We start from the raw sequence: 17,935 nt of genomic DNA, 5'->3' as shown, positions 1-17,935 counted from the left end.
GGGGTTCCAGCTGATCTCAACTGTTGGGACAGAGCATGACAAGAGAGGCAGTCTCCTAGATGATCAGGGCCCAAATCTGTGACTGTGCCTAAAAATACACCTCTACCTCGATAGAACGCTGTCCTCGGGAGCCAAAAAATCTTACCGCGTTATAGGTGAAACCGTGTTATATCGAACTTGCTTTGATCCACCGGAGTGCGCAACCCCGCCCCCCCGGAGCACTGCTTTACCGTATTATATCTGAATTCATGTTATATCGGGTCGCGTTATATCGGGGTAGAGGTGTAGCTAGACTTGTTCAGCCACTTTAGGCCAATTTCAGCATTGAACAACTTCTTCCAAGTGGGAAAGATTGCCTTGGAATAGGAAATAGTTTCCAAAGTTGTAGACTCTGGAAGGTTTGCAGAGCCTTTGTGGGATAATAGTCATAGAGGCAAATTTGGGCTGAACAGAGCACTTTGTTAAATATTATCCAGTTTCAAGGTGATTTCAATGTTGGTTTAAATGTGCTTTGTAAGCATGTAGTGAATATATTCTGTAGTCTTAAACTTTTTGCAATTTATATCAAGATACCATTAGATTCTGTAAGTATGAGAATACTGGAAACTAAATGGTTAAACATTAGAAACATTATACATGCCTAATGTAAAGCAAGTTTCTAAAAATATCCACTGACTACATTTAGTAGACAACCAGGTGTTGGGCAGTGGGGCAGGGAATCAAATTTGACCCATAAAGCTCCAATATTTAGGAATGAATTGAGATCAGTTCATTTCTTTCCCATGGGGTAACCTGTATAAATGTAATTCTATGGTTTCATAAAAGCAGGTCAAGTTTCTGTCCCTTGGGGTCTTTTGGCAATTTGAAGCACAGCAGCACTGTTCTTGGCTACAAGTTCAAATCTGCATGCATCTTGGATTGTGAAAGGAAACAATTAGCTTAGCAGAAGAGAGATCACAATACACTTTCCAGAAAGAAAGACAAGAATTCACAAAATAATATCTAAAATTAGCTAATTATTAATTAGCTATAACCTACCATTGCCAATGAGAATCCATTTTCTAGCTCTATAAAATAACTTATCTATATTCTTCTTTCAAAAATAGCATAATAAACCAAAGAACAGATGACTTATCACCCAACAATGCCAATGGCTTTAGCTGATGGTGTTCTTTATAAACTAAGTTTAGATGCCTAAGTGTTTTACATACCTAATCACTATTTTAGTACATTTAGCACATGTGAAGCATCCTTCATAAAGAATTTTACAAACATTATTTTATTATCCTTCACAGTATCATTGTAAGTATTATCCTAATATTATGGGTAGGTAAAATGAGATACATTGAGATAAAGGAACATGCTTTAAGTCACATATGGAGTCAGTGGCAGAACTGAGGAGAGAACTCAGCAGGACAAGTTTAGACAGTGCTAGCAAACTTGCAGCTGTAGAGGGCCCAATGCCACAAAGGCCCCATCCCTCCAGGGATAAGCTGAAATTGTATTGTGGCACTCTGTGCCTCAAAGCAGCATGCAGGAACCCCCATATTTACCACTGTCATATAATTATATATTTTGTACAAAGTATGCTTTGTGAGGTATCATTTTAAAAGTCTTGATCTGTTGAACATTAATATCCTTTTGAATTGTACTATCGTAAGTAAGTTATGAAGTTTTTCTACGTATATGTTACTGAAATATATTGTGAGGTTGGGAACACCCCCATGTCACAAGCAAAGATCTAGAACTATAAAAGAGGGGAAGTGACATCATCAGTTGGTCTCACTCCCCCCACAACTAAACACCGGGAAACACATCTGGAGGACAAAGACTTTGAACTGGAGGGGGAAAGAGGGTTGGAGGAGAGTTGTACTGTGTGTGTATTGAAGTTCTGTGACCTGTTTGTACCATCTATCAGGGTGAGACACTGCTTGATTCAAATCCTGTTTAGTTTATAGAACTTAGATTGCAAATGTATTTTATATCTTAGGTAACCAATTTTGATCTCTATCCTTACTACGTATAATCACTTAATATCTATCTTTCTATACTTAATAAACCTGTTTTATATTTTACCTAAAACACTGCATTTTGGTTGAAGTGCTTGGGAAATCTCAGCTTAGTTTACAAAGGCTAGTGTGTGTCCTCTCCACATCAAGGGAGGGGTGGACTGGGTAATGAACTTCACTGGTCATGCTTCTGACCAGGACAAGATGGTATAGTTCTGGGGTTCAAGGCAGCAGAACTGGGGGGAATTCACTGGAGCCTTTCTATTGCTGGTTCATGAGTGGCTGGGAGAAGCATTCATGTGATGCAATTGGGTGTTTCCCTGCCTGTGGATGCCTGTGTAAGTACAGTACCTTCCAGAGGTTTGTAGTTTTTCAACAGAATCACAATGTGAGAGGGAGCCCAGGTTGGTGGAACAGAGGGTTCAGTGGTCCCACAGTTCAGGTTGCCCCCTGGAAAAACCCATCACAGTAGTACAATGTTTATTCTTATGTTCTAGTGCCATGTGGTCTGGAGTATGACATGCTTCATGCTGAGAGCTCTGGAATGATAATTTGAGCCCTTTGGAGGCTCTCTATCTTTATATGGTAGCTCCACCTGTTTAGCAAGAAAAATATCTAACCACTATTCTCCTGATCCCTTCAAGAGCCACCAACCAGTTCTGGACATCCCTTATCCTTCCCCCGCTTAAGACTGAATCTTCACAATTTCCATAGCTTGGCACAAAAGAAGAAATCTACATTTAAATCTTGTGCCCTGCAGTAAGGGAAGGAAGAGCCATTTAGAACGTCTTCACAAGGAACCCAAGATTTAGTTGAACCGGCCTTGTGCCCAGGTCTCCCTAATTCCAGTCCCATTATCTAATAACTACACAATGGTTCCTTCCACTCTGCCTGTGATTTATGCATACCTACACTTTCAGGAATAACAAAGTGGTTTCACAGAGGCCATGCTTTCCTTCACCACCCAAAATTCCAGGATTTGCCAAAATGTTGTTGTGAAAGTATCTGATTTCAATTCAACTCAACCTGATTTCAACTATCAGATGTTTTAAAAGAGAGTTACAAATTACTGTATAAATTAGTAATACGAATTATTCTAGATCAGATTGCACCCTCTAAAACTGCATGAGGATCTCCTGAACCAAGGTAAAAGAGGGTGTGAGCCACCTCTTTGCAGTCATCCTCTACTGCACGACAGATGGAGGCACTCTGCAGGCTTCACATCTTCACACCAGCACATCGCTCGCCCGCGCCGCTTCTCGACGCCCCCATTGGCCCGGGACGGCGAACCGCGGCCAGTGGGGGCCGCGATCGGCCGAACCTGCCGCGTCAGCAGGTAAATAAAACTGGCCCGGCCCGCCAGGGTGCTTACCCTGGCGAGCCGCATGCCAACGTTGCCGACCCCTGCTATAACTCAAATGATCCTAATGTACCATCATATTTTCTGTAAACCAAAGTACAAAACAATTAATTATAGGCCAAAAGTCTGATTCCAGTTAGACCAGCCAGTATCAATCTGGAGTAACTTTATTACCTACAGTGGAGTCACTCCAGACTGACACTGGTGTGACTGAGATCAGGATCTAGTCCCATGTGGTAGATTTAACAGGGAATGTTCTAATAACAGTTTAAAAATCAGAACGCTGGCATTATTTTAGCTTTTATTTAAATCTAATTTTATTTGTGTTTCTATTCCTGGCCCCACCATAACCAAAACAATGGCATAAAAAGAGAGAATAATGATTTTTTCCAAAGATGGCACTACTGTATGTGTGGGTTTGTCATATTTTTGTAGGTCACATTATAAAATAAATCCTAGCAGGTTAGTTTTCATTGGAATCAACGGAACTGCACGTCATCCATGTGATATACGTAAGATAATGTTAAATCACTATGAAATTACTCGCTTTTTAAGTTTCAGAAATATTCATCTTTACCAGACCCGGTAAAGGTTATGAATATCAGCTTAAGACCAAAGCCTTTTCCTATTGAAATCAATGGTAAAACTCTCACTAACTTGAATTAGAACAGAATTGTGACATTAGTGCTTAGGGGTAAGCAGAGCCTCGTGTTGTTCAAGAGCAATCCCTAGAGAAATGATGAAGGACTCCAAAAAGCATCATCTTAACTGGAAGAACTGTGGCTGTTGTATAGGGCCTTGAAGATGAACGGTTAAAACACAGAAAATCAGAAGAATCCTCAGAACTCTAACAGCCATTCTTGTGACACAAGGTAGGGGAGGAGGGAATGTATAATATGTAAAAGACATAGCTCATATTATGACTTTTCTACCTATGTAAGTGCTGATCATCTTAGTAACTGTACAAAGTTATTTTTTTTCTTCTTTTATCATTGGCTATTTGAGTTCTATTCAACTCTAGTTCTAAAAGAATTTAGCAGGACTAACCTGTACAATGACATTCAGTTGCTCATTTACAAGACACTAAATAATGCAAAATATTTTGTAATTGCTACCACAAATGCAAAAACAATATGCCCTGACATGTTTGTATACAATATTTCAGGTGATTTTTAAGTATAGACCCTGATCCTACAAAGATTTATGTAAATGCTTAACTTTAAGCATGTGAGTAGAATGGTTGAATGCAATGAGACAGCTCATATTTTCAAAGTTAAGCACGTCAATTAAGTGTAAATCTGCAGAATTGGTGACACAGGTTTTTGGGGGTTTGTTTTACATTTAAACAGATGTTTTCTATAGATGAACCTCTATAACAAAATAAATCACTTTTCATAGCATCAGACCACAAACAATGCAATTCGTTCAAGTTAAATACTTGAAATTCCAAAGTACTATTTCCAGTTATTAGAGTGTATTAAGTAAAAAAACAAAATTATTAATTTTACATTTCATCTAAATTTGAAAGACTGCAATTCAAAGTGATTTATTCTGTGATGCATTTTAAAGAACATTTAAACTAATTTGTTAAAGAACATGCCTAGAATTATTATAGATTAAAAGAATTGTAATATATTGTTTATACATTTTTTTAAAAAATACAGTAATTTTGTTATTAGTTTTTTTTCCCCTCAAGAAAAATCACCAATTAACTTTTTATTAGAAGCAGAGCGCAATCACTAGAAAGTTTCTGGCACCCCCTGGAATCAAGGTTAAAAGATATGTAATTAAATATTAATCATTTTATATTATCCCTACCCAGTATTTGGTTTGTACAACAATATGATTTGTGATTGCAAACTGCTCTGTACATAGAAAAATGTAGAAAAGTATTTCCCAAAAGTTAGCTATTCAAAATTACTATCCAGTAAGAAACATTATGCTACAATACATAAATATCAAGCATATTCTGATATATGCTTTTTAAACAACAAGCTTGTTGTTCAAATGTGTAAAATGCATGTTTATTTTCTCCCAGTACTTTACCATTACACAATTTTTACAAGGACACTAACTCATGAGATTCATTCTATTCAGAGTTATGCATTTCAATCATGACACCATGATATAACAAACGTGGCTGTCAATGGCATGAAAATGTTTGTAGCAGTCTGAGTTAACAATTCCTTTTTTCTCCCCCACCAACATGATCCCATTTCTATTCAGATGTCTATTATTCTCAGTTGGCAACAAGGTGCAGTATACATACCTGCGCTATGACCCTTCTTTAGTCATACATCCTAAAGAACAAAAGGAGTAATAAAATAGGAGGTGCTTGATGGCTCTTTTTAGTTATCTGCTGGATTTAGCATCTTTTATTCCAGTCACATACCTTTATAATGTGCAAAGCAAAATTGGCCTGAAAGCCCAGCTCAGATCCAAGCTTGACTTGGATCAGAAGGAAAAACTGCCATGCATATTGGCAGAATTTAGCAATTTGACTAATTTCTAGAGGCCTAAGGATGAATAAAATTTTTTGACTGAAACACCTTCTCATGTTAATGGAAGAGAACTCCCAATTACTGTGGTGAGGTACACCAGGAAATAATAACTGCACCTCATCTACTGTTTCTGGATTTGGGTTAGACAAATGATTTCAACCTTGCAATATACATAAAATGTCAATGTTTGATATTTTTAAACAAAAAATATAACTTTTTTCTTGCTGATTTAAAACAGTTTCATCTTCTCAGACAAGTTAAAAAATATACATCAGATACAACAAAAATATTTACTATAGTTGATTAGTTCTCATTCTTTGAATGGGAACCCAACTGCATATTAACTATAAAGGGATATATAGATACTGCTAATCATAAAAAGAGAGCACTTAGGTTTCTTTTCAGGGGTGCGAGATATTAGCAACTGCATGCTCAAAACTGAAAAATATTTATTAAATCAAAACAATTATTACCATAAACTTTTAATTAACAATCCACTTATATAAGGTTTAAAAAAATCTACACTGTAATTTTGCAGTGTTTGATACTGTACTTGCCATATTAAAGTAGGGATGTCGATTCTACATTTTAAACCTCAGAAACATATTTAAAAGCAAAAAACATACATGATGGGTCCCGTTCTGCAGACCTCACTCATGCAAGCAGTTTTATTGGCTTCAGTAGGCTTGTTCATGTGAGTAAGGGCTGCTGGATTGGGCCCCAACTGTACAAACAAAACCTGATCCTTCTCTGACCAAAGACACTAAGAAAACTCGCACTATGTTCAGGAAGAAGAGGAGTAAACTTTTCCTTTTCATCCATCAAAAATAAAAAATCATTGTGTGGCTTAAAATGACAAAAGTTGAGAAATTCAATTAACGATGAAATTCCATATTTAAGAGACCACACTTCTTTTCCAATATATTGTTCTGCTTATGAAATAAAATATCAGAAATTGTTATAAGATGCCCCTGGCAGAGAACCATATTAGCTAAATAAGCAGAACAAGGGGAGTTAAGGATGAAGTTACTTATTAGAGTCAATCTTCTGGCTTTTATCACTTGAAATCATACACTTGCCTTTATTTTAAGCATAGAGATTTTGTTGTGAATTGCAGTGAGGTTTTTTTAAACAAATTAAAATGACGATGAAAAAAAGAAACATTCCTCCATAATGCACATTGTAGAAATTATGTATATATGAATTAACTCTCTGGCTCATAATAGCTTTTTGCAGATGATTCTTCTGCTCTATCATTTAAATACATATTTAGGGAACTAGAAATTTACTGTCAATTCATATTATGTCAGTCCACATTATGGTGCTGTTACAGTATTCACATTTAAAGATTATTGAAAAAATTACTGCTCATGTGCAATACATAATTTGCAAAGGTTAATAACTTAACTATTTTAAAACAATGAATGGAATTAACTCAGAATATAAACCAGATGCCCAAAATGTTATTTTTAAAACAATCCACATTTAAGTTGTAAAAGAACAAAACAAATCTAAAACCAATAAAACCAGTTATATGGATTAAAATAGGCAGACACACTGTATGTTTTGGGCTTTTTGTGGATTGGTTATGGTAATTTTTATAAAACAGGACATTTTCAGTCTGAGACTGTGAATGCCAAACTTCAGCCTGGAGTTAATCTTAGCAGCTAAGTTATAAAACTCTTACATGAAGAGGTTATACTGGAAAGGCTGATGGAGACTTACCTGTACCAGACATCTCTATAATAATTTCATATATCAATAATATAGTTCCAGAAATAAAGGATAAAAATATGAAACTGCAATGTAGTGTATAAAAATATTCATTTTTCATTTTTATTGCATGTTACAAGACATGCATTCTAAAATTCCATGTTTCATCTAGAGTGTACTTCAGATGATGTATCACACTGATAGACAAAAACAACTGTTTGAATGACTTAGTAACAAAACCCGGAAAGACAGGAGAAATATTAAATGGTATTCAGACAATAACTTTTTTCTAACAACAATTCCCAATATATATTAGGCTAATCTACAAAAGCTAGTTACACACACAAGTATTAAATAAGGTCAAATAAGGTCAATAAGGTCTGTTTTTCTAGACTTTACTCAAAGTAACATCCACAGGCATATTGAAAATGAGATTTTAACTAATAGGGGGCATTATGCATGAATATTTAACTAGTAAGTATTAAATCTTTACTTAAACTTTTCATTTACCGTAACAAGAATATTTCTATTTTAACTAAATTGCTTAAGAAAGATTGCAGATTATATTTTGTAATTTAGCTATAACCATTTCTTACCTATAACAAAACAGTAAGATTAGAATCAGTCCCACAGGATTTAAACCCTGGGAATTTTACAGAAGACAAAGAGAAAGACAATAGTTTATAAAATCAAGGACTAAAATCACTTACTGGCAAACATGCAAGTGTATCTCAGTGTGATATGTTCATTATTCCTGTTTAGTTCTCTTAATAATGATTACTAAATAACTAATGAACTGCCAAAGCATATGAAACTCTGTCTGTAAAAGATTTGTAAAAAAACCTGTATAATTCTATGATCACTAACAGTATTTCTAGCTCTTTCAGCTAACATAATGATGGGGTTAATCAAACTGCATGCTTCAGGACATAAGCTAATCACCTGGACAGATCAGGAAGGAATTTCCCCCATGATCCCAACTCACCAAACACACCTACCATGCACAACTGGCTAGGTACATTGGTGGGGAAGAACAGACTACTATCAGAGACTGAGTACCAGATTAAAGGTGTGAATGGTCTGATCTGGTATGACAATTATTGTATTTCACAAAACTCACTTTCAAGTTATAATTTTTACCAACTGATAAAGACTGAACTGGATAAAAAATATTTTTTTTAAAAGTTTTGAGATGATCTCTCCCAACCTTTTAGTCTCCCCTTGAATATGTAGTTAATATAACTTATCTTCTGGCCTTCTAGAAATCTTCTTTGTTTATAAAACCTATATATATTCAACTTCTGCATAATATCTTGGAAATATATCACAACACGAGTAAACTTCTAAACATGGATTTTATTAATTAGAAATTACTTGTGGTGTGCTATGCTGTGACTTGTTGACCGGCTCATATGAAATAGATATGGGCTATGGTAACCTATTTAGTTTGAATACATATTTTAATAAAGACAAATAGGAAAATCCTGCATTAGTGCAAAATTCTGTAAACAAGTACATGCTAGTTCCATGTGATGTGAAAGGAACAAAAGCTAGCAAATGTAGACTCGAAATATTGCAATGGAAGACAGGTGTTAGACAAAAATTATTTAATCCTCTATCCTAGTGATATTCTGCATTCAAAAGCAGTAATGTCATTTATCATGTTTTTAAAAATTACTATCAATCAATAATAATTCTCCATTTTCAGTATGAATATCAATTAACTCAGTCAATAGCATCTCCAAGTACCAGAAAAGATTATCATATACTGGCCACAGGATGGGGGAAAGAAGAAAGCATGCCTTTCCTCTCTACTCAAATGGGACCTGATCCAAAGCCCATTAAAGTCAATACAAGGCTCCATGGAGGGGACCAGTGCGGCAAAATTCCACAAGTGCTCTGGGACACAAGAGACCAGAAACAGTCAAGGATCAGTGGGTACCAACCTATAAATCCTACATAGATAACATCTTATGAATAATGTACTAGGCTTGTTTCATATATAACTGAAAAAAATTGGTCTCTAACAACTTACAATCTTTTTTACATTTTTGCCTTTTAGTTTGGCATCTGGCTATCTATCAGCCCCTGAGAGTCTCCTATCCATGCCAACCCCACTTCCTCCTAGTGTTGCATAGATGCCTTGATTGCTACTTCCTGAAATTTCTGTCTGGTGACCAGAGCTTTATATGGAAAAGACAAAAGCAAAGATCAGTGTGAATGGGAAAGAAAAATCAGTCCCCACATTAGAAGACTTATGTTCCACTGATACAGAGAACTAATTTAGTAAAAATGTACTTTAATTATTAGAATTATTAGAATCAAACAGACAAACACAGGAACCAATTCATTTTGCTAACTGACTTCTAAGTATTCAAAAGAAAATTCCCTGATGCTTTATTGATTTTTAAATATAGTTTCCACTGCAGTTAAAATGATACATTTTGGACTAACACTCATAAAAACTTTTCAGATCTTAAGAGTTTAGTTTACTTAGGGTAAAAAGTAATAAATATCATTTAATATCTTTTCAACCAAATGGTTACCATCTATAAAGATTAAGGTTCGTTTTAGATAAATTATAATGTTTTTCATAGCAATTGATAACTAATTAATCAAAATATGTAGATAAACCAAATGTGATATTTTTCACAATAAGTTAATAGCTGTGTTGAAATGCACATTTGATTAAATAATGGATTACCTTTGACTAAGCTGTTAGCATCGTCTAAAAAAAAAAAAAAAGAATTAATGTTACTCCAGTGCGTCAACTGACTATGGTACAAATATATGGATAAAATATTTTGGATGTTAGGAGTATAACAATCTGTCTGTAAGATTTACACTTACATTTTTAATCTCAAAAGTAAATTCTCCTTCTTGAAATATGAAACATCATTCAGATAAAGTGTACTGCAACTGCTAGCCTGAAAAGGCCAATTTATTACAACGCAATCAAACTATTCTAATATCAATATAGTCTGTAAAGATACAACTTAATTAAAAACAAACCATTTGAAATGAAAGAAAAATCATATTAAAACATGTCCAAGGAAAGACACTGTGAACCAAATACAGATGTGTGTACTGAAGATGAAATTTAAGCTTGATCAAAACTCACTGAAACACCATGCTTCACTTGTACATAAGGGCCAGGTTTGCTCATTCCTGCCTATACTGTAATCCCTATGTTGGATTACAACACAGCAGTCCCCTGACACTGTTGAAACACAGTCAATTTTGCAGTGTTGACATGGCCAGCCTATGTTTTGACCATGTTCACAAATCCTGTTACAACTTGCAAAAGTGGAAGGACTTAGTCACAAAAATAAAGCCGATATAATTTTTTATGTCAGTCTTTTTCAATACATATACACAACAGGCATCCTAACACTACCTTTATTATTCTTCATTTACAAACTCATTTGATTCCACCACAAACAATGTCTAGTACCCAACACATGACCAAGTAGTTACACAGGTACATTAATGCTCTAAAGTTATTCCTGGGTATGTTTGTCCTGCTCCCCTGAATATTGGAAAACTTCAATAATCAAGCTAGAAATAAAGGCCCGAATAAGTGCTTTCCTTTGCCTTGCCCTAGGATAATGAGTCTAGCTACTACCCCCAACTAATTCAAGGAGAGAGAGAGAAAAAAATAGAGTCACACCCAGTCATTACAAAATGGAATGAACAAAGTCTCATCGGGGGTTAATTCCCCACGTGTTGCTGCTGCTGTATCTTAAAATCTCACAAGGAAAAAAGCGAAACCCAAATTATGAGTAGGAAGAGCCTGTTTGCGTTTAATGAAAATATCAGCTGACAAGAGAGAGACTCTGCTTACAGACTCTTTAATGGCAAATCTGAGCTACTCTATAAAGTTTCCCACCAAGCTCCGGAGCCGTTTCAAACCAGCAGACCCCCCAGAAACCAACGGGGGCTTTGATGAAGTGAAGAAGCTTCCAAACTCTTTAGCTCACAGCAGTTGTTTAATTCCCGTTGCCTCCCTTTCCTAATCAGACAGATTTAGTGGTAACAGCCCTATTCTTTCACTCGCCGTTTTTAAGCAAGCTGTTATTTCAAGAGGAATTTCCTCTTTTGTCAGTCCCCCCCACCGACCCCCCCGGTTGCGCCAACTTTAGATTATCACTGGCTGTCTTTGTTTGAATGTCTTGACGTGTGGGAGTGTGTCCTGCGATCTGTCCCGAGCTGGAATGCTGCCCTCCCTTCCCATGTGTGATTCACGCATTATTGTTAGGAAGATGCACCGTAATATGATTCAGCCCTGCCAAATCCCCTCCACACTTCTGCTTCCCGAGTCACCTAATCCGGCCCCTCACCTCGCTCAAACACCTGCTTCCCAGCAGGACGGGCCCGGCGCTTTACAACTCTTCCCCCACCGTCCTCTGTGGCAACTGCCGCGGGCTGTCATACATCTAGTCGCCCCTTTTGGAGCTGTGCCCGCGGTGGCTCGCCTGGGGCCACTGGCTGTAGGGCCGCCGTTCAGAGAAAGCCCTGCCAGGGCCAGTCAGCTGTGCGCCGAGTCCCCGGTAGTCTCACGTTCCCCACCCAGCCTCCACATCACCTTGCCTGGGCGCCCGGTGGCGGTTTATACAAATCAGCCCGGGGGGAAGGGGCAGCGCAATCACTTTGAGCCCAGGGTTTAATATCAGCTTTCCCCTTGCACCGCCTCGCCCCATTCCTGTGCCTTGCTCATCCCCGGTCAGCCTGGGGGGCGAGAGGCGCACAGCACTGGGGGCGGGGGAGGCTGACACTTTAAATGGGCTGAGGAAAGAACAGTCTCCCCCCCCCCCCCCCGCACCTTTCTGGCCCACATTCCCCAGCCCCGTGCGCTTGGGACTGGCGAGAGCCTGGAGGGGAGGGGGTCAGTTCGTGCGGCCGCGGCAGAGAAGAGGACAGGTTGCTTTGGGGCTGGCTCAGCGGCACCACCAGGCAGAGGCGCAGGGATTGTCCGGGCGGTGTGTCAGGGCTGCATGTGTGAGGGTGGGACAGAGGCGGGGGGAGGGGAGGTTAGAGGCTGGGGGGGGGGGGGGGTCTTTACCTTGCGTTGGTGCAGTCGTTGTATAGGGTCTCGAAATCCTTCCTGGAGATGAGTTTGCAGCGGTTCACGCCGGGCTGGATGGCCCCCAGCCCCCTCAGGATCCGGACCTGCTCCACGTTGCACACCACGGGCGTGATCTCCAGCCGCTTCAGCTTGGTGTAGACGGTGTGTAAGCCCCCGACCAAGTGCTTCAGGAAGAGGTCGAAAGCCTGGGGCAGGCAGATGAGCTCGCAGCCCTCCACGGTGAAAGAGGCCACTTTGGCCCCCCTCAGATCCACCATCTTGCACTCATTATTCTGGGGGGTGTTCTCCACCGGGGACGGGGTCGAGTACACCGGCTTGCCCGGCAGGCTGCTGCTGTTGGCGGTGCTAGCGCTGGGGGTGGAGGTGCCGCCGCCGCTTGCGCTGCTGCTGGTGCCCAGGCTGGGGCTGCAATTGTTACCGCCGCCGCCTCCTCCGTTGCTGCTGCTGCTGCTGCCTCCTCCGCTGCTGGTGGTGGAGGTGACTGTGGCCGCCGCTGCTGCTGCTGCGATGGGCTCCGGCCGGAATAGGTTCGTCCCCGAAGAGGCTGGCGGGGGAGCGATGGAAGGAGACGGAGACGAGGTGGCCGACGAGGTGGTGGTAGTGGTGGTGCAGGCGGCAGAAGTTGAGATCGGAGGTGGAGGGGGGACCAGCTGGGTCGGAGGGATCAAAGCAGCCGGTACGGCCATGGTCACATATACGAAGGGGGGGGGGAGAAAAAAGTTGCCGCACGCACAAAAAGGGGGGAGGGGGCAGAATGGGGGGGACCCCAAACCAGCTACCGCCGAGAAGGGGGAAGAGTGAGAGAGAGAAACGCACAAAGTGTCCCGCAAGTGGGGAATGAGGAGAAGTCCGCCGCGGGCGGTAGCGTTGGGGTTTAGGGGAAGGGGGGAGGGTTGTTTGTTTTGTGGTCCTTGCTCTAGCACCAAGTTAAAGATGAAGGTGAAAAGGGGGAGGTTTGAAGGACTTCGGTTCTCTCTGGCAAGTACATGGATCAAAGATTGAGAGGGGAATGACAGAGAGAAAATGAGCTGAAAAGTGCTGGCTGCTGCTGCTGCTCGCTGCTCGCTCGCTCTCTAGCTCTCCGGGCGAGTTGTTGTTGTCACACGGTGCAGAGGGGAGGAGCTCCGGCAACTTGAAATACCCTTTGAAGCAGCAAAAGCCTCACTCACTAGTATTAACCCAAATTATCCAACCAGGAACCCGGAGCAAAGAAACGGTGAGAGAGCGAGATCCCTCTTCCTCCTCCTCTCCTCCAGGAACCGTTAGATTATAGGGTTCATGTTTCATCTCAACAGAGACGAGATGTAATTTTCCCAACACTTCCAAGCGACCGCTTGTCCACACACTGGACAGAGATCCAAGAACGTACCCAAGTTTTTCCGACAGGCATTCGCTGCCTCTTTCTCATCACATAGAAACGGGGACTGGGGGAGGGGGGCGGGGATCTACTCGGCCCCACACCTTACGAGGGACTATTTACTTTTACGAGTAGCACATTTATTTGAAAAACAGAAACACTCAAACCCGGATTATTTTTCTCAAGACAACAAACACGCCAAATGACAGGGATGGAAGTTAATAAGATTCCAGAAAGAGCATAATAATGATCACTAGGGCTCGTTGTTGTGTGAAGGATTTGTAATGGTATGGAGCGTGAAACGCTACAGAAGAAAGAAAAGCAAACGCAACAGTATTTCCAGAAAATAAGACGTGTATGGCTCAAAGAACACTGGCCACTTACTTTTCCTACAATTTAGAAATAACAGCTGTTGTGCTAAAGAATTACCCAAGTAGTTTTAAAAGGAAGGAAAAGAAGTAGTTATAACATTTGTTCTAATAAGGCTGAAGTAACTTTAAATACAACAGCCAAGATATTAGAGAGCTGAAACGGAGTGCTTACTCCCACCCTGTTGTGTCTAGGTATTGCAGCGGTCTGTGAACAACAGGTGACTGCAAGCCACACATCCAAGTTTGATCTTTGATACTCTGCCCCATCACCAGCTATGGTGTAAAATTAGCTGTTGCGCTTGCCCACACATGCGCAATAACTTATTTTATAGGATATGCAGATATATATTTGAATTGTGGGTCAGGCCGCATACATGTTGTAGTACCTGACAACCACAATGGTTAAATACAGAGTTTTAGCTTGAACTCCGAATTTCCCTTTTGGTTCTGATTTAGGGGGTTACTTTGGCTTTTGTCTTCTATTTCTTTTGTGGGTTTTCTTTTTTTTTTTAAGAGACAAAGAAAGAATAATGTGCACATAAGTATTTAGGCTTTTTAAACAATGTAAATTATGTACTCAGTAGATTGTGACATCTCCTGTCCTTAGCCTGTTTTTTGGAAATGTGTATTATTTGTACGAGACATGAATCATGGGATTACACGTCTAGATGTGTGATAAGAACCTTAATCTTAATTCTATAATATGGAGGAAATTCACTTTTTTTTCAGATTGCCAAAAGCTATAAGCATTCTGTTATGACCTGCTTGCTCACTACCTGTGAGGTTGCTCTTTAAATTCCAGTATATTTTAGTTATGAATACCAAAAGGTTTCTTCAGCGAGTGAACTTTTATTTTTCCTAATACTCGAACAGCTTTAAAAAAAGAAAAGAAGAAAAAGAAAAATAGACTATCACACCAAGGCTTGAATATTATGCACCAACGGTGATATGGAGTAATTTTGCAAGTTACAAAGCCCAAGAAACGCAAACCAATCTTAAAATAGGAATGCGTATGCAACTTTACCTATAGTGGCGGGGATCTGATGTTAGAAATACTTAAAAGGCCTGGAAAAATGTAACCGTATTGCATTATTTTATTTTCAGGTAACGTATCAAAGTTGTTGAAAACCCGCTGCCCGTATTCGCTCTATTAATTTCCCTGTTTTCACTATCTCATACACATTCTATAGTCATAAAACATGCAACCGAGAAAGTTAATACAGAGCCGAGTACGTGTGATGTCACCATTTCACTTCAACTTCTGAATGAACTCTGAATTAATCCCCATCATCACCAAAAATATCCCTGCCATATCACTTGCTCTTTACCTACTCTACAGCACGACGAGCTCCTGCTTTTCTTCTAATTGGGTACTTTCACGGACAACCATTGTGTTTCTAAACAGTTTAAAAATCTGGTTTGTAAGTGCTTACTACAACAGGTTTTGGTTAACGGTGATGGTTTAATGAAACGATTGGATTAGAAACCAACACATTTAGGAAAGGGTTCAAGAATCTTCAAAGCTTCTTGCTTCGTAAGTGCTTCAAACGATTAAAGCAAACTACTGGATTTATTTTAACACAGACGCACACCAACAAATAATGATATTGCTCGTTTCCTCTTTTAAACTTTTTTTTCAAATTGCATTTTAATTGCAAGTCGATCCTTTCAAGAAATGATATTGTTAGACTTTAATTCTCCTTCCCCACACCCTAGAATGCATATCCGTAAAACTCAAAGTACTATAACTGATTTGAGAATTCTCCCTGTGTCAAGTGAAGACTTATGGTGCTGAAATCAATAAGACTGCTTAAAATTCAAAGACCTGCAAATCGTTCTGTTTGTCCTTTGATAGGGCCTGTGCTGATTAAAATGCGACCAAGAAAGCTTAATTGCTGCACTAATTAAGAAGTCTTTAATTTCATTCCTGGAATATTGTTTGAAGCAGGGCTTCTCTTGTGCTCACATAACTCTCTTTTTTTCCTCTGACCATTTCGATAAATGAGAATGTGCATTGGAACAATAAGATGAATAGATAGTTATAATAATTTATTGCTTAAAAAAAAAACAGCACCTGCTCCGGAGTTCACTATTTTATTAAATCCAGTTTTGCGGGCAGCTGTAACGTGTAAAATGCAATTAAGAAATGTATTGTAGCTGTTGCATCTTAAGTACTCTGAATACCTGACCGCCTGGCACCCCCTTCTCCCCCCCCCCCCCAGTTGTTACTGTAAATGAATTCAGTCAAATAGAAAAATATTAACTTCGGGAAGGGGGGGGCGTATGAGAGGGAATTGTTGCAAGAAGGTAGGTAGATTGTATGTCTGGATATGTATCACAATGTTAAATTCATGAACATGGATTCTATCTGTATTTATTCTGACTTTCCCCCCCTGAAAAATATACTGCTCTATTATATTTCATCTTATCCTTGGCTATTGACCTATTTTGTTCACCGATTTTTCAAGTGGGGAAACTGACTAAATGATTTCACAAAGCTTTCTATGTGATCAATAGCAATTTTTTAGGTTTATTCATACTGCATTATAATTCTGGCAAACGACTGCAAAGCAGAAGACTCTAAGGAAGATACAAATATTGACAAAAGGAAGGTAAGTTTTCTTGTGCTTTAAATATTTAGGCTCTCCGCACAACGACTCTTTTTTTGGGAGCTACCTGTAATTTTGCGGGGAGATTGAGGAAAAGAGTAGAAGGGGACCCTTATAGTGTACTGTCCCTGGATTCTAACAGGAAAATAGAAAGTTATAACAATCTAAGATGATATACTGGGATCCTTCCCCCCCCCCCACACCCCAAGATATTTACTAAACCTTTAAATATTTCTTGAAAACACGATTAATACATTTGAGATTGATGTAACATCTCCTAACAACAGGAAACTAGATATTGCGTTGCTGGAATTGTTGCATTATAGTCAAATTAGCCCGGACATTGCCCAATATAAATACATACTGGATTCTTTTCAGTGACGGGACAAGATGATAACACGCTTAATAGATACAAAGAGAGATTTACCATTCCAAGCACGACGTCACGCTAATTATGTTTACTTTAATTGAAAGCAAGGTTTTGGGGAATCTGAAATTACTTATAGGATATTTTAATAAGAATAATAAAATAATAATTAATAATAATGCAAGTGCACCAAATGTTGATCGCAAACCTTTCAGTCTTTCGAAATCTATTGGAAAATTAAATGAAAAGTGGATTTTGGTACAAACAATGCCCCAGGGCAAAAAACAACTAACACTAGATTTTCCAGTCCAGCCATAACACAAATCAATTTGAGCACACTTCTATGGCCAGACTGCCAGATTGTTATGACTGCTAATTCACTCAATCAAACAGTGCATTAGCACGCCCGGCGCAAACAGCTTTAACAATAGCATACACTTCTGAACAGTCCACAATATATCATAAACCTAGAATACATGACAGTAGTTTTAACATCTGTTTACCAACATGAATATTTACGTGTGCTAAGTGTTTAACAAAAAACGCGGTGAACAAATTAAAA

The 17,935-nt window shown here is 39.1% G+C and overlaps 1 protein-coding gene across 1 annotated transcript in view; it reads right to left on the bottom strand.

The window, feature by feature from the left end:
• Positions 1 to 13,355, bottom strand: part of DACH1 (dachshund family transcription factor 1) — a 432,844-nt gene extending 419,489 nt beyond the window's left edge. Inside the window, exon 1 of the mRNA XM_065414734.1 lies at positions 12,646 to 13,355. Coding sequence (XP_065270806.1) covers positions 12,646 to 13,355 — 710 coding nt within the window. The remainder of the gene's footprint in view (positions 1 to 12,645) is intronic.
• Positions 13,356 to 17,935: the final 4,580 nt, after the last annotated feature.

Source organism: Emys orbicularis, chromosome 1 (assembly GCF_028017835.1).
Source record: "Emys orbicularis isolate rEmyOrb1 chromosome 1, rEmyOrb1.hap1, whole genome shotgun sequence".
NCBI classification, from domain to species: domain Eukaryota; kingdom Metazoa; phylum Chordata; order Testudines; family Emydidae; genus Emys; species Emys orbicularis.
The sequence above is the reverse complement of the archived record's forward strand: the minus strand, read 5'-3'. Positions and strand labels throughout refer to the sequence as shown.